Source organism: Pungitius pungitius, chromosome 8 (genome assembly GCF_949316345.1).
Source record: "Pungitius pungitius chromosome 8, fPunPun2.1, whole genome shotgun sequence".
Lineage (NCBI taxonomy): Eukaryota > Metazoa > Chordata > Actinopteri > Perciformes > Gasterosteidae > Pungitius > Pungitius pungitius.
Window position 1 is genome coordinate 1,197,990 of NC_084907.1, and position 23,907 is coordinate 1,221,896.

A 23,907-nucleotide genomic window follows, 5' to 3' on the forward strand; every position below is an offset into this window, starting at 1 on the left:
AATATTACGGCAAAACAACAAGGCGCCAAATGAAAAGAAACTTACTAAAGTGACCCGCTGCTCCCTTTGAGAAGAAGGTGACTGCCAGATTATATATTTAAAACAGGGTAAGTTCTCCACTCTTTCTGTTTAGAGCCCTTTTTCTGCCGGAGTTTTTTTTTTCATGCCGCTTCTCTCGCTGAAGTTTTCAGATCTTTGTCATTTTTGACATTTTTCCGCGGAGCTCCGCGTTTCGAGGGAAGCAAACGGTTGCAGATTGCGCGTGTTTTGTGTGTTGACTTTGCAAGTGTGCATGGGTATATTTGACAGGCTCTGTACAATCATATTTCCACCGTTTGACGCACGGACACACACACACGCACGGACACACACACACACACACACACACACACAGACGCTATTTCAAACCGAAACACAAAACGTCCCTTTTGACAGGACAGAATATGTTTGTTTTGTGTCTCAGTTCAGTACCTGGATCACCCGACCCTCCCAGCCGGGTTCCTCAAGAACCCAACGGGTTTACCTGCGGGATCAGAGGGAGAGAGAGAGAGAGAGAGAGAGAATCGATTTGGAGGAATACACAACGTTAGTCTGGTTCGGACCTCTGCTTCCCAAAGGTAAGACGAGTTCTGGATTTGTCAGTGCTACTGTCACACTCACACACACACACACACACACACACACTCACACACACACACACACACACACACACATGGGTCAGACAAAGAAAAAAACAGATTTACAATGAACATAAAACATTTAATGAAATCATTTGTTTTAAGGAAGATTGAGATACATTGTCCTTTTCTTTAGTTTTTGATGAGATTTTAATTCAATTAATAACTTTTGTATTTCCATTTAAAGACTGACATTGTTTTATCAAAACTCATTTAGTAAATACACATTTTTTTTTTTTAGTCTAAGGTTAACATGATTTGAACAGACTTTATTTGTGGAGAACAGAACTCCAAAGTATACGAATAAAACCCCAAACTATGTGCAGACGTATAAAGACACAAACAAATGGCGTGGAGGCTCCTGCATACCCAAAGTAATGTAATTACATCTTTGCTGCTCTGTCAGCACGAACAAATACTCTCAGCTCATTGTGAAAAAAAGTCACACTTTTGTCTGAAGAAGTTGTCGAACCACGAGGAAAATGTGACGGGGACCGAAACACCTATTAGATCCATCTATCGTTTCCTTCTATCTTACACACAGAAAACACGCGGTGACACCCTGCAAAGTCCTTCTAAGCACATCATTCAGAGGTGAGGATTTGAGATGCACCGATATGCACGCAAGCTAATGGTATAACTCTCTCTAAGTGCCACCTCGGGCTGCACCTGCTCTCCCACTCTGTGTCGTTAGATCGGGTTTGAACGTTGATCAGAGGAAGCCACCGGTTGGTCAGAGGGCTTCTGTCCCCCACATCTGCACGTTTGACTGAGGAGCAGAATGCCGTCCGTCAGGTTGCTCGCGGGGGGGGGAGGTGGAACCCGTCTGCGTCGCTCCTCTTTTGCCGCCGTGCTTACACCGCAGCAGCATTCCTGAAACGGTCATATTTTCGTTCAGTATTTTACCACATTGTTGAATTATCCTCACCGTGTTTGTGTGGAATAAAAAAAAAAAACACTTTCCCGGGGCCCGCGTCTGCCTGCGAGAACGAGGTCTGGTGTTGGAGATACGATCTCCTGATGCGACGCCGATAAGGAGGACGTTTTATCTTCCTGGTCGTCTCGTCAGGCGAAAATCCACAGTTAGAGCCGTACTTTTCGATCAACATGTGGGAATGATGTTCTGAGAACCAGAACCACCACAACCAGAACCACCGAAACAATGTGTCTTTGGTAAATGAGACACGCCAACATGCCTAATAATAGATTCTGATGCCGATGGGTAAATCTGGAAAGGATTAAGCATTGTGCTGCTCCGACAGATTCCCATCCATTGTTTTCATGCAGCCCTCCAAATCTGCAATGTGGTCTCCTTTTTTTGGGGGGGGAGTGGGGGGGGTTTCTTCTCCCGTTGAATGCACTTTATGCTCCCGAAGCCGCTGTGGATTTCGCATGTGAGGGGTTTTACAGCTTCGCTCGCGGTCACGGAGGTCAATTAGATTACTCGGGGTTGTATCCCCTCAAAGTGGCACTTTTTCTCTCCCTTTCCTCCCCAGCTGTGTTCCTCGGTCGGGGGGGGGGGGGGGCGCTGGTTCGTAAAGGAAGAGTTAATGAGCATGTGCTGATGTTTATGCTTTTTTTCAAAGTTTATTCACAATGTGCAGAATGTGCTGGTATTCCCCCTCTCGGAGTGTTTGCTCGGCTGCAGCTCTGTTGACCGTTTGTCGGCGAGCGGCTTCGCCCGGCGGTGTGAAACCCACAGCAGGGCGGCTAATGAGCTTCGGCCCATTTGTGCAGACGTTGGCCCAACGGCGCTCGTACAAATGGCGGACACTTGCCCCCCCCCCTCTGTCGACCCAGATGTGAACAAATACCGCGTGCACGTGTGTGCGTGGCGAGCGCACACACACAGAGGGGGGGCCTCAGAGAACAGCCCGCGGCCCTCGGGGCATTAGCGGCGGCCGGCGGGGACAATACGCGGCCTGCCGCTAACCAGCGGCTAACGAGCCGGTGGTTACAGGCGGACCAGCCAAACGCCCCAAACGGTCTCCTCCAGCGGCCTCTTCCCCCCCCTCGCACATTGATCGGCATTGTTTTCCCCGTTAATGCACCGCACATGTTGACGTATGCTCCAAACCGTGAGGTTTTCACCAGATAAGCTCTCTGGCCTCCCATTCGGAGCGCTCAGGGGGGAGGAGCCGGGGGGGAGGGGCCTAGAACAGTGTGGTCTTTGTGTCGGTTGTCCCCAACTCGCTACACGTTTGAGTTCTTCTTTCTCCAGCGGAGGTCCACACACATGTTCTCCAAAGAGCAGCGTCTGTGTGTGTGTGTGTGTGTGTGTGTCCTCCAGCCTCCATTGTAGATGACATGAAGCTCACCCAGCCCGTCTGTTGTTTCAGAGACGAGTGTGTGTGTGTGTGTGTGTGTGTGTGTGTGAGGCCTGTTTGTCGCACTGGAGCTCCAGTGACCCAAGGGCACCCATGTGAGACCCCTTTAATCCTTTTGCTGGTTGGGGGATGATCTCCCTTTGCAGCAATGAGTTTTTTTTTTGTTTTGGCTCCAAATGTGAAACCACACAGGTGTCCGAGTGGTTTTGTGGGGGGGGGGCATCGGGCCTTTTAGAAAATGCATTAAATGTGCAACAGTAAAACAAGTTCCCTCTCTCTCCGCTCTGGATTTTTATGTCTAATGGTGATTTTCCTCCTCATGAAAGTCTCCTCTGTGTGTTCCTCATCAAAGCCACGGCTGCTTTTAATGCCGTGTTCCGAGCTCCGTACGGTCCGAGGACTCATTGGCTGCTGCAGAGGTTCTGCATGTCTTAAAGGTTTCACAGATTATGGCTTCAAACCGCTCCCCTCGCCACAAAATGACCAATTCAGGCTAGCGTGGCTTCTCCGCTGCTTTCTCTGGAAATTTTCCGATTTTTAAAATGCTGATTCAGCCTGTAAGAAAAAAAACAAAAAAAAACCCAGAGAGAAGTTTTCTGGCAGAATCCCACCGTTTTTTTTGTCAGTCTTTCCCTCTTCAGCTGGATTTAGGCTTAACTCTGTGAAAGTGTGACAATCCAAGGTGGACCACCAGTGAATGAATCGGGCTTTGTGTTGGTGCTTGTGGTACCAAGTCATCAGTGAAAAATAAAAAGTGACCCCTCCTCACCTCAAAGCGCGTTTCCACACGGCAGCAAAATAAAAATCAGTGACGGCGAGAAAAGAAAACGATGTCTCTTTATTGTTGGTCTCAGCCATGCAGCTGCAATCAAACTGCAAATGTTTGACTTGACAAGCGTAGCATGTGGCATGTGGCATGTGCGTGTGTGCGCTTGTGTGTGTGTGTGTGTGTGATTGTGTGCGTTTTCCCTCTGCCTCTCTTTCTGCCTCCTTTGCAGTTGGCTCCCTCTCGGCTCTGATTGTTTCCTGAGCGCCGCGCCAGATAGGAAGTAGGAGGAAGTTATTGGAGGAGCTGGAGGGAATTTATTAGGGCCAAACACAGACACGGGAGGGAGGGGGGGCGAGGGGGGGGGGGTTCTGGGTTTTTTATGTTATTATTCTTTTTTTCGGGGAGATCGGTCTCATGCCTTCGCGGAAAACTTCACCGCCTTTTAATCCCTTAGAAATAGTGGCAGCGTCAAAACGTGGCTTTCTGCTTTAAAGGAGTGAGGAAGCGTCTCCAGCTTCCCTCGCCTGCTCCCCAAAATGTTTTCTTTATCTGTAATCTGACCCTAGAGAGCAGCTGCTCTTTCTGCCACCAAGTCCTGTTGTTTCCCCTGTCAAGAGTGTGTGTGTGTGTGTGTGTGTGGCTGTTGCCCCGTGTGTGTGTGTGTGTGTGTGTGTGTGTGTGTGTGTGTGTGTGTGTGTGTGTGGATGACATCTGTGAGCGCCCCTCAACCCCAGACGTGTGGAGGAGCTTCAAGCTGTGGATCTGTTACTGTGTGTGAAATGTGAAGTTTGGTGGAGGTGTGTTTAACTCTTGGCTAAGCGGGAGGTGGGGGGGGGGGGGGGGGGCCTGTCCTCTGCCAACAAGTGTCCCAGCCTAACAAAGGCTGCATTTCTTTTAAGACAAGGGGGCACATTTGGTCGTGCATCCGAGGTGCATCCGATGTGCATCCGATGTGCATCCAAGGTGCATCCGAGGTGCATCCGAGGTGCATCCGATGTGCATCCGATGTGCATCCGAGCTTCCGGTGACGTAGAGACCGACGCTAGCAGGCCCTGCGGCTCCACGGTGGACCAGGACCCTTCCTCTGAGTCGGCAGAATTGAGTCATGGTCAAGTTGTACGGTTTAGGTGAATGAGTTGTAACGGTCTCCTATTCAGCACCGAGCCCCTCGGAGGTCTTCAGCCCGGTGGACCCGGTGCAGGAACCCGTCGAACCACCAGCCTTTCTGCCCGTGTTTGCTTGTACCCGGCAGTCGGAAGCACTTTGAGGAGAGCGCGGGTCACATTGTGTTGTTCTACTCGGCTCTCTCTCCCGGCGGGATGTTTAGTCTCCGGGTGAGATCCTACGATCCATCCTGTCTGGATCGTGAGGGTCTGGAGGTTTGACTGGACCAGCGGCGCTTCCATGAGGCCCGGAAAAAGAAGAAGAAAAAAAACCTGCCGAGACGTGACGCAGTGGTTCTGACCGCCGTAGACTTTTAAAAATTCCACCGCGTGAGTAGAAACCCATCTGGTCGGTGGGGGATGAAATAGAGGAATAAAAACCCGCTCTCCTTCACGGCGAGGAAGGCGTCGATCGACACGCCGTCCACCAGCAGCTACCGAAACCCGAGGCCTTTGTACGGGATTTCCTCCTTTCTAACAAAGGCCTGCGACGGCATCCCTTTGCTGGTTTAGGTAATAGCGAGCGCTCGCCCCCCCCCCCCCCCCCCCCCTCCCCCGGTGACCTGGCAGCCTCGCAGTGACTCAGTAGAATTACTGGAATTCGTTGGAACACTTCACACAATCCCGTTTAGGGGAGAAAATGTAAAAAAAAAAAAAAAAAAAAAGGGGGGGGGGGAACCGAGCGCGGTGCCAATAGACTTTGGGCGGGGGGAGTCGCAGATAAACCCGCAGTGCCCGCTGTGTTTGGGGCTGGGAAGCCAAAAAAGGCCGTGGCACAGGTGACCAACGATTGATTTCACTATCCATTGATCTGGAGATTACCCCCCCCAACCCCCCCCCCCCCGATTAATCTCATAGTGTGTTTCGACGGTGAAGGCTAATTTGTGTCGTCGTTGTTAATTTAAATGGTAAAGATGTCATTTGAGAAGCCGCAGGTTGACTTAGTGACCGCATGCTGCCTCCGGTCTTCATCTGCACTTTATTTAGTGAAATGAGTCGCTGCTTGTTGTGACACGGCGTCTGCACCACAGCTGTTCTAATGGGACCAATGTGTCCGTCACAGCAGCTCCTCTGCTCTGACGACTCCATCTTGAAGTTCGAACAAGCCGTTGCATTTCAGGCCACAAAAAAAAAAACAAAAAAAAAAACAGCTTTTATTTATTCAATTTCATCCCGAGTGTGGAGCGACTCCGCAGGATGTGAAACGCCTCCAGTCTCACTGCTGATGGCGCATTCCAGCTGGAACAATCCCACTGGGCTTTTTTTTTTTTTTCAGACCCCAAAGTGGACGCCTAAATTGGACAACCCCCCCCCCCACACACACACACACCTCCTCCCCCCTGCACCCCCCCCCCCCCCCCAAGCTCTGCAACGAACCAACCAACCAAACCCCCCCACTCCTCCCATACACGCATCCCCTGGTCTCCTGTCCTTATTTGGGTAGAGACGTTCTGAGCACTGGGTGGTGGGGGGGGACGGGGGACGGGGAGGGGGGGGGGTTATGGCAGAGGAGGGAGGGCGTTGGGTTGACACAAGGGAGGCAGGAGGAGAAACAGTGAGCACTCGCAGCCCTTTCTTAATAAGGACATGTCTGGAATTCAGCCCCCCCCCCACCCCCCCTCCTGTTTCTCCCCCAGTCGGAGCGCCTCTCTCTCCTCCTCCTCGACGCCGCTCGCGTCGTGCATCGCGGCACAGAGGAGCTCTGCAGTGTTTTCTCTGCTATAATTGGAGATAAACAATGGAGTTGGCCGTCTCTCCCCCATGCCCCCCCCCCCCCCCCCCACTGCTCCCTCCTTTGCCACCACTTGAGTCTTTGATTTGCTGCTCTACTAAAGCCGTCGCCCTGCGGCACCTGTGCGTTCATTAATGAAATCCTTTGGGCCGCACAAAGGGACCTTCAAGGGTTTCATGTGTGAAGATGAGGAGGACTTTTCAGTTTGCTGACAGCAGGAGAATGATGATGATTTCAATGTTAGTATGACCATTTGTTCCTTCAAAATGATTATTCAAATCATTATCAAAATGTTAGTTAGTTAGTAGTTACATTTTTTTTAGTACACTTTCAAGAAATAATTGTTAAGAAGGTTCTGGTCATCTCCTTGTGCATCTTAAGACATTAAGACGAAATGCTTTTGTATTTTGAACTATTAGTTTAAAAAAAACCAGACATTTGAAGTGGACATCTTTTCTTATTTGAAATGAAAAGTCCTTTAATATCTGATTAATCAAATAAATAAATAGAAAAAAACACACACGGTTCATTTCTTTGTTTCTTGAAAAATAACCAATTTAGTATATTTCAATCCAAAGCTTTTGGTTTTATTATAATTGACTCAACATTGTTTCTATGTTTCCGTCACGGGGGGCGACCGGCGAGGACGAGTCACTTGAGCTGCTGGCGAGGGCTCGGTTTCAGCGTTGAGTTTTAACGCCGTGACCCCGTTGCAAAGGCCCCGCGGCGACCAAGGCCCCCGCCGCTAAAATTAGCAGCTCGACTTGTGGATGGCTGTCAAAGTGTCGCTTGAGTTCAGTGACGTGCCTTCGTTTCATCGTAGAATAGGATCTCCCCCCCCCCCCTTTGATCTTTTTATTTCCTGTTCAACGATGACGGGGAGAGAGAGAAAGCGGCCGTTTGTAGATCATAATGCACATTATAGATTATATTAATAATGACTCTTGATAAATAGAGAGGAGCCTCTCTATTCATTAAGAGTCGTGCATTATGATCTGGAAGAAAGGATATGTCAAGGCTCCCCCATTTATCCTTAACAACAAGAGGTTGATATTCTCCTCATAATATCATTTTATCAAATAAAATTAGAAGAACAAGATGAAATATCTGGGTGGATTTTTATTTCACAAGAACCATACTGATAACATTTGACCTAAGTGTGCAAGACCTCATGATCGAGGTAAAATATGGCTCATACTTAGGAATTAACACTGAGGGGATAATGTAACAAATCATTCTGACCCCCGATAAGTAAGTACAACGTGACTCTTTGTATTTACCCCTTGAACATTTCCCTTTATCAGCATCTGCAGAAATGCAGACAGCAGAAACACGAGCATCCTGGGAGCGTCGTGGTTACTTCACAGACGTCCCTCTCAGAAACAATACGATGCTCAACAGGCATCTTGAAGAATACTTAAGACCTTTGCCTGCCGTCAGCCATAAGGAAACCACACTGGGACCCAGTTCCCACACCACAAGGATTCTTTGAGGCCAGCGCTGATTAGTGAGGTCTTCAAACCCCCTTTTATGGAATATTTTAAATTCATTTGGCCAGTAGAGAGAATTATAGTCATAATTACAGTTGTTTATTCATTGAAATGTCAGAGAATGCCAACGCAGTGACCTACAGATGAATGACATTCCTCATTCTCGTTGTGCTTTACATGGACCCACGAAGCTCTGCAGCCATCTTGTTTTTTTTTTTTCATTTTTGCAACCAGTTCCAAGCTTATTTATGGCCCATTTGACTCCAAATGGCACCATCCTTTACTAAATGAACATTGTGCTCTATTGAAACTGCCAGTTGTTCACCATCTTTGCTCATTGACTTAAAACCAGACTCCTATTTGTGACAGAACAATTGGCTCCGCGGATGTCGGGGACGACGCGAGTTTAAAGCTCGTCTGAATTGGCTTAACTTTACAGACCTGGAGGTCAGAAATGTATTTTGTCAGGTGAACTTTGACCTCCAAAGGGAAACGAGTTCCTCCTTGAAGTCCAACCTTCATATTGAAGGGATCGTCTGCAGGCGCTATTGTCGGGTGTTGAATTGTGAATTGAAAACGAGGAAACGCTCAGCGAGCCGTGGGCAGCCGGCTCTTTGCCGACTGGTTCTTCCAGTTCGGCGTGAAGAGGCGAAGCAACGAGTGGATGCAGCCCAAGAACCGCTTTGGGGAGATTACGAAACCAGCAGATCGGCAGTAAAGGTTTTTTTTTTTAGTTCCTGAATGTCACGGAGAACAGAGAGAAGGAGACGGGACGCTTTTCATCACGTGACTCGCATTTCCAACTGTGGCGTCGAGACAGAAAACAAAACGCGATGGTTTGGATCATTTCGGCGGCTAGAAGAAGGATATAATATTATTAATGTATTAAAAAACCCAAAGTTATTATTGGATATGTTTTTTTTTACTTGATGGTGATTGATGGAACGGCTAAACACTAAAGAGTGTATTTGCAGCTCAATGTTTTTGTTACACAACTTTGTTAAATAGTCGATTGTGACTTGATGCATTTCTCCAGCTTGTTGTTTCCTCATCGCACACCGTTGCTATGGAAGCACACCGTTGCTATGGAACCGTGTTGTTTGATGTAACGTTCAGATGAATACAAAAAGCCTTTTTGAAGGGATGCTTGGTTGAAAAGACTTGATTGCTTTGGTCATAAGCTGATGAGAGCGGGGGCCCTGCCCGCTTTGCGTTATCCGTTACTTAGACAACAATGGAGTTCTGCAGAGTGCACAAGGGACCACGCATTATTGTTAAGTTAGCAAAAAAGGGGCTTATTTACTTATTTTACTTTTTTATACTTATTATTTACGTGGTAGAAAAAAACCTTATGAAATCTGTTCAAGTCATGTTGACCTTTGACCTTACTTCAGGCATTCTAAAAGAATCTCATAAAAAATAAAAACACATTTACATTAAGCCGAGGGGAAAAATGCGGCACTTATTCCTTAATTATTCTGCAATAAATAAGCCATATTGAGTTAAGGCACAGATATGGTCTGTCCAGTCATCTTTGATTGATTGATTGATTGATTGGTTTTCATCGCGCTGCCTGCGTGTTCGTCCACATCTGCTGAAGAATTCTATTGTAAATGTAACCTCCCCCATCTCTCCTTGCCAGGTCTTCGCCGCAGATCCTTTTGACTTTCGGGGGGCTCGGGGTCGGGCCCAAGGGGGAGCCGCCACCATTGCGTCCAACGAGTGGAGCGCCAACGGTAGCCCAGAAGATGGGCTGGACGGGGACAACGAGGACAAGGCCATCGACGGGGACGCCGAGGGCGTGTGGAGCCCGGACATCGAGCAGAGCTTCCAGGAGGCCCTCGCCATCTACCCTCCGTGTGGCAGGAGGAAAATCATCCTCTCCGACGAGGGGAAGATGTACGGTGAGTCCTCCTTCGGGCTCCAGGTGTTCGCTGAGGACATGAGGACACCGCACGTGGGCCCCGATGGTTTTGTGGCTGAAAGAGAAGCGAACTGGAAGAAAAAAAAGCGCGCTTCCTTTCTCTCGTGAGGTGGAAACCCTTTGTTCCCACAGCGAGCGCTCGTCAGCAAGTCTGTGCGTGTCGGGTCGTGACCCAGGGGGGCCGGTTCTTCCAGTCCCTCAAGAGCCCGCTTACCGCTGTCCTGAGAGCATCTCTCCCCCCCCCCCCCCCCCCCCCCGTTTTACGGCCTCCTTTCTCTTCCTCGCTGCGCGTTAGGTTGCCAAACCTGCTTTATCTGTTTGGGAGAGGGGTTTTTTTTGTCTTGGGGGGGGGGGGGGGGGTTCGGTTCGGTTCGGTTTGGGGGGTAATTAGCACAGCGTGAATGGAGGCATCGCGTTGGCATTTGGATTTCGATCCTCCGTATGGTCCCTGGGTTGTTACCTGGTCTCCTGCGGCGCCTCCATTAAAATGCAGGTGTCGAGCGTTTAGAGCCCTGAAAAGAATCCAGATGGACGTGTTGGCAAAGGGCTCCGACTTGAACGCGTTTGTCTTTCATCACTTCATCTGCTGATTCGGTTTAGCACTTGAAGCTGAAGGTGCTGATTTCCTGGAGTTTCTGCCTCACTTTTTAACCTCCTCATGCCGCTCCGCCCCTTTGATTATTGTCCACAATGAGTCAAAACTCGAGAGAGAGAGAGAGAGAGAGAGAGGCCATAAAAATCCCCAATCATTGACAACAAGGTCTCAACCAGGCGGCACATTTCACAAACATCAGTGTTTGCTTTTTAAATCCCTTTTCTCCTGGTGTGTGTCCTCGTGTGTGTGTGTGTGTGCGTGTGTGTGTGTGTGTAGATTTTTCTCCTCCTGAAGTCAGATGACATTCTTCTGGTGTGATTCACCCATAATTATATATCATCTCCTCATTTGATATTCAAGGACAAGCACATACCTGAAATACCTCGGCTTCTGTTATTCTAATCCCGTATTAAGGAGCACTAGTCGGGATTAAACAAGTCAACAGAAAAGGATTCATTTATGATTCGGTCAGTTATCAAACATCTGTAGATTCCACCTTGTCTAATGTGATGCTCTGCTGCTCTAAGAGTATATTGTTAAACCAAATATGGCCCATAAGGACATTGCCTTGGGCTCAAGGGTAGATTTTTCATGTTTATTTTGACATTTTTTAGATTAAAAAAAGTAAATAACACACCAGTCTATAATGAAACGTTCAGTCTGTATACAGAAAGCATTTCTGATGTCATTCAAGTAGAATTAAATTTGAATATGATGAAACCAATCAAATGTCAAATGTCCATTTCAGGCGGACAGCATCCGTAAACCTATTCAATAATTCTCAGGGTAACAAGTTCACAACATGCTTTTAATTGGGGTACAGAACCAAGGCCCAGCTCATATTAACCCTGGTTAGCGGCGCCGTGCATTCGCCCCCCCCCCCCCCCCCCCTCAGCGGCACACTGCCAGGACCCCTTTCTGAAGCCCCGCTCCCCTTACAATAAGTCATGTGAGGCTGCGCTGGCAGGGCCCCAGAAGAAGCCGTCTCACAAGGTGATTACCTCAGACCTCTGAAAGCGGCCCTGACGCCAGCTGGGGGGGGGGAATGTTTACCGCGTAACGCCGTCTACCTTTCAGCCCCCGACTCCCAGTGGTCATCCCTCCTGTTGGGAATGTTCCTTGCCAGATAAAGAAAAAATCTGTTTCCATCTGGTGGGAAACCTTTTGCAGTTTTCCATCTCCACGAGCGAGATGACTCTCCACACGTCTCCAAACCCGTCTGGACCCCCCAGACGGGGGGGACCCGGTCGTGTAAATGGCTCACAGTTGACAACGAGTTCAAAAAAACACTTTTACTTGAATAATAATCTGAACTGGCTTTGCTACGCTCATCTCTCTCTCTGTGAGGGAAGCCAATCTGCACACACACACACACACACACACACACACACACACACACACACACACACACACACACACACACACACACACATCAAAAATGTTGGTTCCCATTCCTCCAGAAAGCAGGACCAGCATTGGGGGAACAGCTGGCTCCTCCGTGGGAGGGTTCGCAGGAGATCTGTGCGTCAAAAAGAAATGTGGTCCATCTTGTTTTTATTCGGGGCTGTGCTGACATGTTCTTCCCCGGCGTTTTCTGGCCTTGACAGGTATATTGAACCCCCCCCCACCCCCACCCCTCCCCTCCCTCCCACACACACACACACACACACACACACACACACACATATCTCCCAGTCCTGCAGCAGTCACGCCTGCAAAGCACTCTGGGTAAAAAAAAAATGAGAAACGTTTTTTTGAAGGCCGCCTTTAGCAGCAGTTTTCGGGGGGGGGGGGGGGGGGGGGGTAAAAAGAGGAGATGTGGTGTGTGAGGGTCTGAGCGAGTGATGACTGAGCAGCTCCTCACCGAGATGTGAGGAATGTTTGCAGTCACGGCCGTGCAGTATGCTAGCAATTTAGGATTACCTCAATGTTATGAGAAGGGAGGAGGAGGAGGAGGAGGAGGAGGAGGAGGAGGAAGGGTTCGGGAGAGAGGGAGACGGAGGAGGGAGGGGCCAGCGGAGGGAGATCACCTTTTTGCTCTCTATCTCGACGTGGAAGTGGAAAATTCCAGCGGCCGTGTAGTAAAAGGCAAAAAAAAAAGAAGGGGGTCGGCGTGTCCCGGCGGGCAAGAGGTTAAGGATTGGAGGCTGCAGCGCTTCGGGGGGGGGGGCGCGAAGAGATGGAGGCACAGCCATTGTGGGGCGGGCCGAGGGCCGAGCGAGGCCCTGACCAGCGATTGCACAACCGCGTCTGTTTGCGTGCACCTGTCAATGCCCCCCCCCTGCACCCCCCCCTCTCCCTTCTCCCTGACCTTCACCACGTCATGTCTGAGCAGATCTCGGCTTCCACGGCTGCAGCTGCTGTGAACACGGAGATCTAACCTCTCTATTCCCTAAAAATAAAATCATCAACTAATGACACCAGTCTGCTGCTGCTGCTGCTGCTCGTCAGACTTCAAAAGTTCAGGCTTTTTAAAAATATAAGTCAGGATGTGATTTTACATCGCGAAGCAGATTTGAGTTTCTGGTGAGAGAAATAACCGTGTGAACGGTTTCCATTTGTCCAGTTTTAACGTTCATCTAATAAAAAGTTCTTTTTGAAAGTTGCTTCAAGTGGCTTCGGTGAGGCGTCTCTCCAGGAAACCGTGCGCGACGTGAAACGAAACCTTCATTTTGAAACCCTCTGAAAAGCGGCCAGATGTTTGGGAGAAGATCCGCTGATGTGATCCGCTCTGCTCCGGTTCACCAGCAAAGCCTTAGGCTCTAAAAATAAGTAGGAAATTCCCAAACATCGTGAAGGGGAGCTTTAGCCCTCTCGGAACCCAAAAGTCGGCTGTGAATTTACCGTCTGACCAACAACCCCCCCCCCCCCCCCCCTCCAACCCCCCCCCCCCCCTCCAACCCCCCCCCCCAGGAGGAGTCCATGTCTTTCTCTTTCTCAAAGCCGACTTCACGCAACGAGATATCTGTGAAATTCTGAGAAGAACCCTGTGGTGGGGACGCTGTAATACCCCCCCCCCCTCCCCCTGCCCCCCTCCTCTGCCAAAGAGATTGAGACTGACAGTTGCGCGCGCGGCGCGGGGGGGGTCGTACCGCCATTGTCCCTCCTCTGCCGTCTCTCTGCGGGGACGGCCGGCGGCAGGTGCTGCCGTCGTCCACTGGGGGCGGGGGGGGGGGTCACGCGGTGGTGTTGTTTTGGGAGGAGGGGGCTGCTCCGCTGCCAGGTGGCAGTTGTTGGCAGAGACAGTTCTGGCTTTGTGCTTCCTCCAAGAGTTACAGCATCAGCTGCCCCTTTTGCCCCTCTAACCGACGACCCCCCCCCCCCCCCCCCACCACCACCACCACCACCACCACTACCCCCCCACCCCTAAAGGCCCTCGCCCCAGCTCTAACCTCTGTGCTCGTGTGTGTGTGTGTGTGTGCGTTGGTCCAAGCTCTGCCCGGGCCAATCAGGCCGCCTCGCACAGATGTGACAGGCTGAGAGGAATGTTAGGAATGCGGAGGCGCTGGAGCGGGCGTGTCCATCCTTGGCCCGGGGCTGAGGGGGGAGGGGTGGGTGGGGGGGGGGCTGGCTAACTCGGTATCGGCAGACAGTTCTTCTCCTGAGAGTACAGCGAGATGGTCCGCAGTACTTTTATGGAAATGATCCTGGTGGAGGCCCAAGTGCTGAAGAGGCTTGTTGCTCCGGTCGTTATCGACTTCCTGGACCCACAGTCTGCCGCGTGGGTTCTGAAGGGCCGATCCAGACGGTGTGAATATCGGATCATTATTGGTAGTGGCACCGCGGCTCGACTTCTCCCTTTTGGCCCAATTCTCTGCCACAAAAGCCCAGTAAACGTGACTCGGCCAAGACAAGAAATGAAAACAGTTCCGACGTACTAATCGTTCTTTTTTTTTTTTTTTCTTCTTATAAGCCAAAGGTGACTTTAGTTTGATCCCAGATTAACGAGATTATCGTCTCGCGCGCGGCATCCAATGTGCAGAGGGCCGCTCGAAAGCCTCGAACAGAAGACGCCGGTTCCCCCGCACAACCTGTTTGTGCAGAATGTCGAGAGTAGATGTCACGTCATGAAAACACGCTCGTGTTTTCCAAGCGACTCGCTATAATTAGGCCTCAAAGCCACGTGAGGAGACAATAAGTAGGTGGCAAACGTCGGGGTACAGCACAAAAATCCACCTTTTTAATGTCAATCTTATTTTAAAAGAAGGAGGAAGCTTTTTAAACGCGGCCTCCTGTAGGAAACAGAGGTGTCGTTATGACCTGCGACCTGTGACACAAGTGTGTTGGCCTCGGGGGAGGGGGGGGGGGGGGTCACGCTACTGAAAAGACTGGACTGAAAACCTGTGACAACAGGGCCACCTTCTGGCAATTTCAGGGTGTTATCACTGAGGGAATATTTTTTCTCTTCTTCCTCTTTACAGGTCGCAATGAGCTGATAGCCAGGTACATCAAGCTGAGGACGGGCAAAACCCGCACGAGGAAACAGGTGAACCACACGTGACGATGGATGGATCAGAATAATCATGCATGGGTTTGGTTTTGAATCACTGACAATACAAGACATAACCGAACAGCACCTGTTTCATGAAGGATCATGCTAAATTACAACTAATAGTGGATTACTAGTTATTTAAAGTATAAGTCTGGTCTTATATATATATATATATATATATATATATACATTTCTGATAACACATCTCATGTAAAGACCAAAATATCAAAGCTTGCCCACTGTATCTCTACTGAGTATCTAAATCTTTAAAAAGTAGGTCATGCATATGTAGTTTAGAATAATAAAGTATGACCAGCTTAATTGTATTGTAAGCTCTTATTATCTCTGTAAGCACGTCTGTGTGTGTGTGTGTGTGTGCGTGCGTGCGTGCATGCATGCATGCATCTGTGAGTGCATGTTGTTTTTTTGCTCAAAAACTGTTTCACACCCCTCTAGGTGTCTAGTCACATACAGGTGTTAGCACGGAAGAAGGTCCGTGAATACCAGGCAGGTATAAAGGTAGGTGCGAGCCACCGGCCTCCCGGCCACACTGACCGGGCGTCTCTTTCCTCTTTGGTTACGGCTACTCTTCTTTCTTCCCTTGTCTTCTCTCTCCCTGCCACCTCATTTCCTCTTCCCTCCTCTGTGGCTATTCTTCTGTGCAGGTTTCTAGCCACTTGCAGGTTCTCGCCAGGAGAAAATCTCGCGAGATCCAGTCAAAGCTGAAGGTATGCGCTTCACCGCGGCCTCGGCGAGGGGCTGGTTTCAGCGTTTGGCTTTTTGCACTAACCACCATATTTGTGCACGTCGTCATCGGTGCTCGCCTTTCCGACGCGCGGATAAGTGGACGCAGGCTTGGCGAGGGAGCGAAGGATTGGATCAGATCAAACAAACACAGTTTAGCAGTTAAATCTCTGACGTGCCCACAGTCCTGCTGATTGCAGCGTGCATGCAGCGTGCATGCAGCGTGCATGCAGCGAGGCGCTCTTTAACCAGAACTAGTCTCGCCGTAGTAAGTGTAGCGCTCCCATGAGCCCGGGGATTGTTTTAGCCGCATGTTGCTCCAGCTCTGTGCCTGTCCTCTGCAGCAGACTCTCACTTCTCTACCACTTCCTCTTTGCCTCAAACTCTTTCCACTGGGACACCTGTAGTTCCTCTGATGTGTCTGTCTGGGATGTGTTTCCACGAAGCTCAACGTTCAGAAAAAACAAACAAAAAGAACGACACATTAATCTGCATCAGATGACACCTTTTGTAGTTCTTTCAATCCCTTCTGGTCTTCATGCTTTTAAAAAAGATAATGTTTGCGTTCTAACTTAAATTAACACATTGCAGACTTGTGTAAATACCCCAGAAATATTCTTTAGTGCTCACTTCAACTCAAATTAACCCATTTAATGCAGACTAATAATGCAGTGGACACCGGCGTCCACATGTGACATATTTTTGCAGCAGGAAGATTCAAGTGCAAATGAAGCAGTTTATCTTTTTATTTGTATTATTATTAGATAAAGCAGATGTTGGTTTGTCAACAAGCAGACGGGATCATGCACATTATGCACCAACTGAGCGGTTTTATTTGTACTTTAATCCTCTCTTGAGAGGGTGAAATAATTCTTCTCCCTTTTTACTTTTTTTTGCATACACAACCATCTGCATTTTGCCTCCTTCACACCACAGGACACATTTTACTGGACATATTGTTGTGGCAAAATGGATAAGAATGATTTGAATCATCTCATACTGATACCGTGTGTACTTCACAAATACATATTTCAATTGTCCAACTGCCCGGCATGTCATTTATTCCAGTGGTTTGTGTCCAGCACCGCACCTCGGACGATGATGGTATTGGCAGAACTTCAGTCGGTTCCCCCCCCTTTTGTAGCTTTTAAGTGTCAGAAATCAACTGACAAAGTGCATGTGCGGTACGAGTACAAATCAAAGTATTAGTCAAGCCAGAAGTCGTTTATTTTCCAAAGAGAAAAACCCGCTTAACTCACCAGCTTCCAAAGCCTCTCTCTGTGAGTCCGGTCGCCCGGCGATGAGCGACTCTTTCCACTCGGGGAATGAAGAGAGTAGCCACTGCGGCATCAGCTGCACAAACAGGAAGTCCACGAGTGTCGGCTCCACTGGACGCTCGCTGGGGCCCCAGCTGTGCATTCCATGCAACACGCTGAAGGCCCGCAAAGGGCCCCGAGGAGATGGCTCCTTTTGGTTTGGTGTGTTTCCTCTGTCGGTCTTTCTGTTCCGTGGAAACATCCGATTTTTTGTGAAGCAATGTGCTTCCCAGCTTCAGAGTTCACATGTTTACTGAATGAATATCCTCAAAGAACACCTACAAACGTTTTATGATGATAACTGTGTGAATTCATGTGCATTGCTTCAACATTTTACTGTAGTCCAATGACGCAACACAGTAGGCTATGTGTCAACATTACTAAATGTAGCCAGATTATATACAATAATGAATGTAGTTACTGTATATTGCAGCATTCTGTGGAAATGTGCCTCATGTGCCTTGAGTGTAAAACACAAAAGAGGCGTTTTTATGTGCACCAAAGCGTAATGAAATCATTTAGTGCTGCTCCGTACTAACGGTTTCTCTCTTCTTTGATTCAGGCGATGAATTTGGTAAGTGGACCCGACTTGTTCAATATGCTTCCCTCCTGCGCTTTGTTTGGCAGCACCAGTGCACTGTCCCCTTTGCTGTGGCCCTCTGCTGGCATGGCGCCCCCCCCTCCCCCCCCCCGCCCTTGTACCGAGGCAATGCTTAGGAAACCGCCACGCTTTCAACCCCACGCTGACGCGCACGCCGGCCTCCGTAGCGTAGCGCCCCGAGTCTCCTCCTGGAGGAGTCTTTCTCGCTTTGGGGTCTCCCTCGTGAGACATCTGTCCTTCTTATTGCCAAGTCACAGCTGAATTGATCTTATTCCATTTTTCATGCAAAAATGGAAAAAAGGAAAAAAAAACGGCAAGACGATGCATTTCAAAGTAGGTTGGTGCATTAGGATAAAAGCTTTAATGTGTTTGTAAATCATGGAATGTGTATCGTACTCTAGGAATTCGTTGGCTTTTTAATTTCACCATCATTTTGCCGCTTTAATCCGCACAGCAGTCATTTTATTGGTGCACTCTCTTTGTTCTCTCTTTCCCTGTGGTGACCCTGGTAATATAATGGAATTCAAATATTCTTGTTCATCTCAAGCTAACGGACCAGTGCAGCTTCATCTTCTCCGTCCTACTCTTTGCTTTGTTCTGTCAAGCTGCTCTTTCATAATGACGAGATGGGTGTTTGATGGTAACCCCTCAAGGCTCTCCTTTTGAGATTCTAGATGTTTGAGATGTGAACCAAGCAGAAGCACAGCGATGCATTGTGGCGTGGCGCAGTCGGTCGGCCTGAGGGCTCCACCTAGTGGCTGACTCTCGTCACTGCTCTTCTTCCCCTCTGCAGGACCAGGCGTCGAAGGACAAAGCCCTGCAGAACATGGCAGCTCTGTCGTCCGCACAGATCGTCTCCCCGAGTATGATAAAGAATCACCTCCCACCACTGCCTCCTGCCCACTACCAACCACCCAGAGTTAGCCCACCACTCATTTTCTCACTCATACGGCACATTTCGTCACATTTGTTTAGTCATAAAAGTGTCATTGGGTTTTACCGTAGCGAACAAACCAAAACAATGGAATCCTTCAAAACCCATTAACAATGTTTTCTCCTCTCTGCAGTTCTGGCCCTCTCTCCCAGGACAGCCTGGACCTTCTCAGGAGTGAGTAAACCCTTTCTGCTGACCCCACGGGGCGTTTGGGAGGTGACACCAGGGCATATTTCCATATTAAAATCACATTACATGTCATTTAGCTGACGCTTTCTTCCAAAGCGACTTAGACCATAAGTATCTGGAATTTGGGTGGTGGGGATGAGTGGAGCGGGCCGAGGTTTGATGCCAGGTGGGTAATGCGGGGCATGTTTAACGGATCACGTTTTTGCACACTAGGCTGGTTCTAGATCTCAACCCGGGAAGGACTCCTGGGCTTGGTCGCACCAGGTATGCGTAAGTGCCCCCTAGTCAATGCCCTGCTGTGAGCTCAAAGCAGAACTAACTCCTCTTCCACACTGCATTGTCCCGTATGTTTCCTGCACTGATAAAAAAAAAACCCCAATGGACTGCTTTCAATTTGATTGAAGAAAACAAAAAAAGCCGAAAAAAAGGGATGAAACCTCCTCGTGTTCGATGCTTTGCGTTCACTGAAAGCACCAAAATGTAGAAATACTTTGGGGTATTTTCAGTGTATATATCAGTAAAAGCACCATTCATGAATGATACGCATCACCTTTGAGTAGCAATGAAGCGAGTGGACTTACGACTGGCTGGTTCTAAAGCTGACGCTCACGCTTTGAAACGGACCGAATGTGTGGTCCGAAATACAAATGCACCAAATGAGCCGTGTGCCACAAGCATCTGTGTCAGGCGCAGCTTACTGTCTCACTGAACCAATCCTTGTCTTTCAGCATCAAGCCTTTTGCACAGCAGCCCCCCTACCAGAGTCTGTCCGGTCCTCTACCACAGTCCATACCAAGTAGGTACCAAGTGGAACCCCTGTGAGGATCTGTAGGGAACGAAAGCAGAATTGTTCATCAATGCGTGTGTGTGTGTGTGTGTGTGTGTGTGTGTGTGTGTGTGTGTGTGTGCCATCCAGGTTATGAGCCCTTGGCCCCTCCTCCTCCTCCATCTGCTACCGCTGTGCCGGTGTGGCAGGACCGGACCATCGCCTCCTCGAAGCTGCGGATGCTGGAGTACTCCGCCTTCATGGAGGTCCAGAGAGACCCAGACAACGTGAGTGCAAATGGGCAATAGGTCCAGGGCCCCCCCCCCCCCCAGGGGTCAGGAGGCCACTTGGCCCAGAGCTTCTTATTAGGGTGACGTCACAGAGCTCATTTAAAAAGCAGGCTTTTCCTGATGACGTGTTCTTGCTGTGAAGCCTGCTGAGATTTTTTAAAGATAGATGCTAATAGACGCTGACAGGAGTCAGACGATACCGTCACATGTTCAGGGTTCGTATGCTAAGTTGAACTTTGCGATACGTCAGGTATCAGAAAACAGCAGAACATTCACCCGGCTTTGGTGGCCAATGCATCGCTCTCCTTCCTTGTTTCACGTTCTTGAGGATAAAGTCGTTGTCCCGTGTCTCTTTTGTCTCTGCCCACTGCAGTATAGCAAACACCTGTTTGTCCACATTGGACAGACCAACCCCTCGTACAGCGACCCGCTCCTCGAGGCCGTGGACATCCGGCAGATCTACGACAAGTTCCCTGAGAAGAAAGGGGGGCTTAAAGAGCTTTATGAGAAAGGCCCTCAGAATGCTTTCTTCCTTGTTAAGTTCTGGGTGGGTTTGTGTTCATTTGTTATCATCTACCAGTTAGCAGGTGATGTTTTTCATTTGTTTATTACGTTGGGTGGTTCATGCCTGACTGGACCCCCATGTGGACAAAGCCATTTTAGCACAATGGGAGACAATAATAATGGCAACTGATTTAGATTGAATCAATTAAAACACACATCCTTAAAACCACACAAGTGTTCTTTATATATATTTATATGTGCGTGTGTACATGCACTTAATTGTATTCAACTGACATGATCCCATTGCATTACAGTTGGTTTTAACACAAGATGAACCCAAAACACGGCGGAGAAGCCACGTGCTGCAGGGATCATCACATCCCATCTGATTAAATGTGTCACCCTGCAGGCCGACCTGAACAGCAGCGGCATGCAGGACGGGCCCGGCTCCTTCTACGGCGTCAGCAGCCAGTACAGCAGCCTGGAGAACATGACCATCACCGTCTCAACCAAGGTCTGCTCCTTCGGCAAGCAGGTCGTGGAGAAGGTCGAGGTAGGCGCACCCAAACCAGTCTGTATTCGACACTTGAAACAACGGATGTTGTGGTTTTTGACTCTCTGTGTGTGTGTGTGTGTGTGTGTGTGTGTGTGTGTGTGTGTGTGTGTGTGTGTGTGTGTGTGTGTGTGTGTGTGTGTGTGTGTGTGTGTGTGTGTGTGTGTGTGTGTGTGTGTGTGTGTGTGTGTTTTACAGACAGAATACGCCCGCATGGAGGGAGGAAGGTGTGTTTACAGGATCCACCGCTCTCCTATGTGCGAGTACATGATCAACTTCATCCACAAACTCAAACACTTGCCGGAGAAATACATGATGAACAGTGTTCTTGAGAACTTCACCATCCTACAGGTAACGCACCCTTGGTTTTATCGGATTGTCGAGGGAACAGTTTTTATGGATATACGCACCGTGCACTTTCTGGACGAGAGTCGGACAAGATGATGGATGCAACCCTCAAATCTTTCAAATCAATAGTAAGCTGCAGCCGCTTGATGTAGCTTAGCTTAGCTTAGCTTAGCACAAAGGGGGACGAGGGTGAAACAGCACAAAATACCTCCTCTAAACTACAAAACGTGTATTATTCTTTTAGAATGTGTTAATTCGAGGGCTTTTGTTGTGGATTATGTGACTTCGATGCTATAAGCTAAGCTATCGGCTGCTGGCATCAGCTTCACATTTAGACCATTGATGGCACATCAGATATCAAAATAAGCCATTCACAAATGAAGAAATTAGGGTGTTTTTCGTCCGTCTCACTAAGGTGTTTTCCCTCTGCCCCCCTCCCCAGGTGGTGACGAACCGGGACACCCAGGAGACCTTGCTCTGTATAGCGTTTGTTTTCGAGGTTTCCACCAGTGAACATGGAGCTCAGTACCACGTCTACAGACTTGTTAAAGACTAACGGCTCCTCGGGGGTGTTTCGGAAAAGCCAGACTTTAGAATGAAGCGTGACGCAATCTCTCTTCAACCAGCTCAACACCCCCCCCCCTCCCCTCCCTCAAATAAAGACATTCAAACAATGACATGGACACTTTTAAAAGTATTTTTAGCAAGGGAAAAAAAATAGTGAATCTCAACGTGCTCGAAACACGCAAATACATTTTGAAGAATTACGGATTTTTTCGAACAACCAGCCATTTTCCATGTGTTTCAAACATGAATGATGATGAAGTGGTTGACTTTTCGTGGAGGGAAACGATGGAGCCTGAAACGTCGCGGGGCAGAGAACGCGTTGGAAAGCGTCGTGGAGTGAAGAGGGAGCGCGAGCCACGGCCACGTGGCGTCGTCGCAGTAGGTTCTGTCCAGAAAGCAAGTCCCCAAAGATCACATCATTGTCTGCCACTTTGGATCGCTATCTTTCTTTTTTTTTTTTTACTACCTCTTGTTTTTAAGCAGTCGGATAAAAAGTCAGACACGTGTACTTTGTCCAAAAGAAATGGGAAAGAAGCCTCTCAGATCGACGTGTTGGGAGGCTGTTTTCTGTAGTTTGGAGATCATCCCAATTTTACAGTCCACATAGGGAGCAATTCAGTTGCGTTACCCTACTATTTCGATTTTTTTTTTTTTTTTTTACATTGTAATACACCGTTCAAAATTCAGGTCTTACAAGCATCTGTCTATAACTGCCTTTTGACACTAGGGGTGCCTTGTAATGTGCTCGCCGGACATAGAGCCAGGGCGGCGCCATCCTTACCAGATCCACTGTTAACTCTGTTTGAAGACGCGTGCCGGGTTGCACTTAAAAGATCACGAAGGGGAGCTGAAGCAGCAGCTTGTCTTCTGCCTTGAGTTACGTGGCCTTATTGAGAAAAAGAATGAACTGTTTGTGTACTGTGAGTCAGTGGATGCTAAAGGAATACGTGTTACATAGGAGTCTTTCTGTTCATATTTGTGTTCAAGTAACTCAGCACAGAGACCATGGTTTGAGTAAGGGGGGGGGGGGGGGGGGGAGGGTGGAGTTAATCACTGTTTCTTTTGTTTAAAAAAGAGATCGTATGCTGTGAAGTGGGTTCATTTGCTTCACCGTTTTTAAATGTGTGGAGAAGCCGCATTCGTTGATTCAAGTTCAGTTTTGATATTTAAATCTTTAAATCTTTTTTTTTTTTTTTTTACTGACATTAGACGTAAAATAATTTTGGAATCAAACAAAATAATTGTCTTTAATGCGAGCTATTGTCTCTGTGCTGTGGAGTATGACCATTGATTGTTATTTATAGGGTTGGAAGAGAGTCGGTGGGAGGGCAGGGTGGGGCACTGGAGATGTATTGATCGTTTTCCACTGTTATGGAGATTTGTAAAACGTATTGCAGGACTCCTATTGGAGACAGGAGAACTGTCCCCCATGGATCCTACCAGACACGTGTCTACTCCGGGTGGTTCACTGGACGAGTGTTTTATAAAAGTTCAAGATGTTGTGCGTTGGGACCTGGCTTTGAATGTCTTATTTCACAAGCTAGACACAACGACGCTCCCCCTCTAGCAGGTTTCTCAATTTATCTTTTATACAGACGTGTTTTGCGCCATTATCAAGATTCATGCTTGGTTTTGATTCTGTTTTCTTTTGACTTTCAGTGTTTGCCATATGCCTCACTGAAAATAATGTGTGATTGTGCTGATAATTAATAATGAGATATATAATGTATCATATTCTGAATGGTGTGGGCAGTTTTCTGTTGGTTTTTTTGGTTCAAGGTGGTTTACTGTTGTCTTTGTTACCATTGTGCATTGCAATTTTATACTTCAAAGTAGAGGTTGGACTATGTAATCAAACAAATGTATCTAACAATAAAAGACGCATGGTGCCTTTGGGGCCATTTTTCCCCAGAAAACATATTAAAC

At 48.4% G+C, this 23,907-nt stretch overlaps 1 protein-coding gene across 1 annotated transcript; it reads left to right on the top strand.

Moving 5' to 3' along the window:
* The first annotated feature begins 7,839 nt into the window (after positions 1 to 7,839).
* Positions 7,840 to 23,870, top strand: tead3b (TEA domain family member 3 b). The gene is made up of 15 exons (XM_037448158.2): positions 7,840 to 7,848; positions 9,801 to 10,062; positions 15,099 to 15,163; positions 15,626 to 15,688; positions 15,835 to 15,897; positions 17,792 to 17,803; positions 18,624 to 18,749; positions 18,898 to 18,938; positions 19,167 to 19,223; positions 19,682 to 19,749; positions 19,870 to 20,006; positions 20,383 to 20,556; positions 20,923 to 21,066; positions 21,265 to 21,417; positions 21,857 to 23,870. Exons 1-15 carry the CDS (start codon positions 7,840 to 7,842, stop codon positions 21,968 to 21,970), a joined length of 1,488 nt encoding a protein of 495 aa, XP_037304055.2. The 3' UTR covers positions 21,971 to 23,870.
* Positions 23,871 to 23,907: the final 37 nt, after the last annotated feature.

Bases quoted from the DNA above. Each gene is read 5' to 3' on its own strand.
- tead3b (XM_037448158.2), top strand. The intron at 15,164-15,625 runs GTGAACCACACG...ACACCCCTCTAG, and splicing joins AAACCCGCACGAGGAAACAG to GTGTCTAGTCACATACAGGT. The intron at 18,939-19,166 runs GTGAGTAAACCC...TTTGCACACTAG, and splicing joins CAGCCTGGACCTTCTCAGGA to GCTGGTTCTAGATCTCAACC.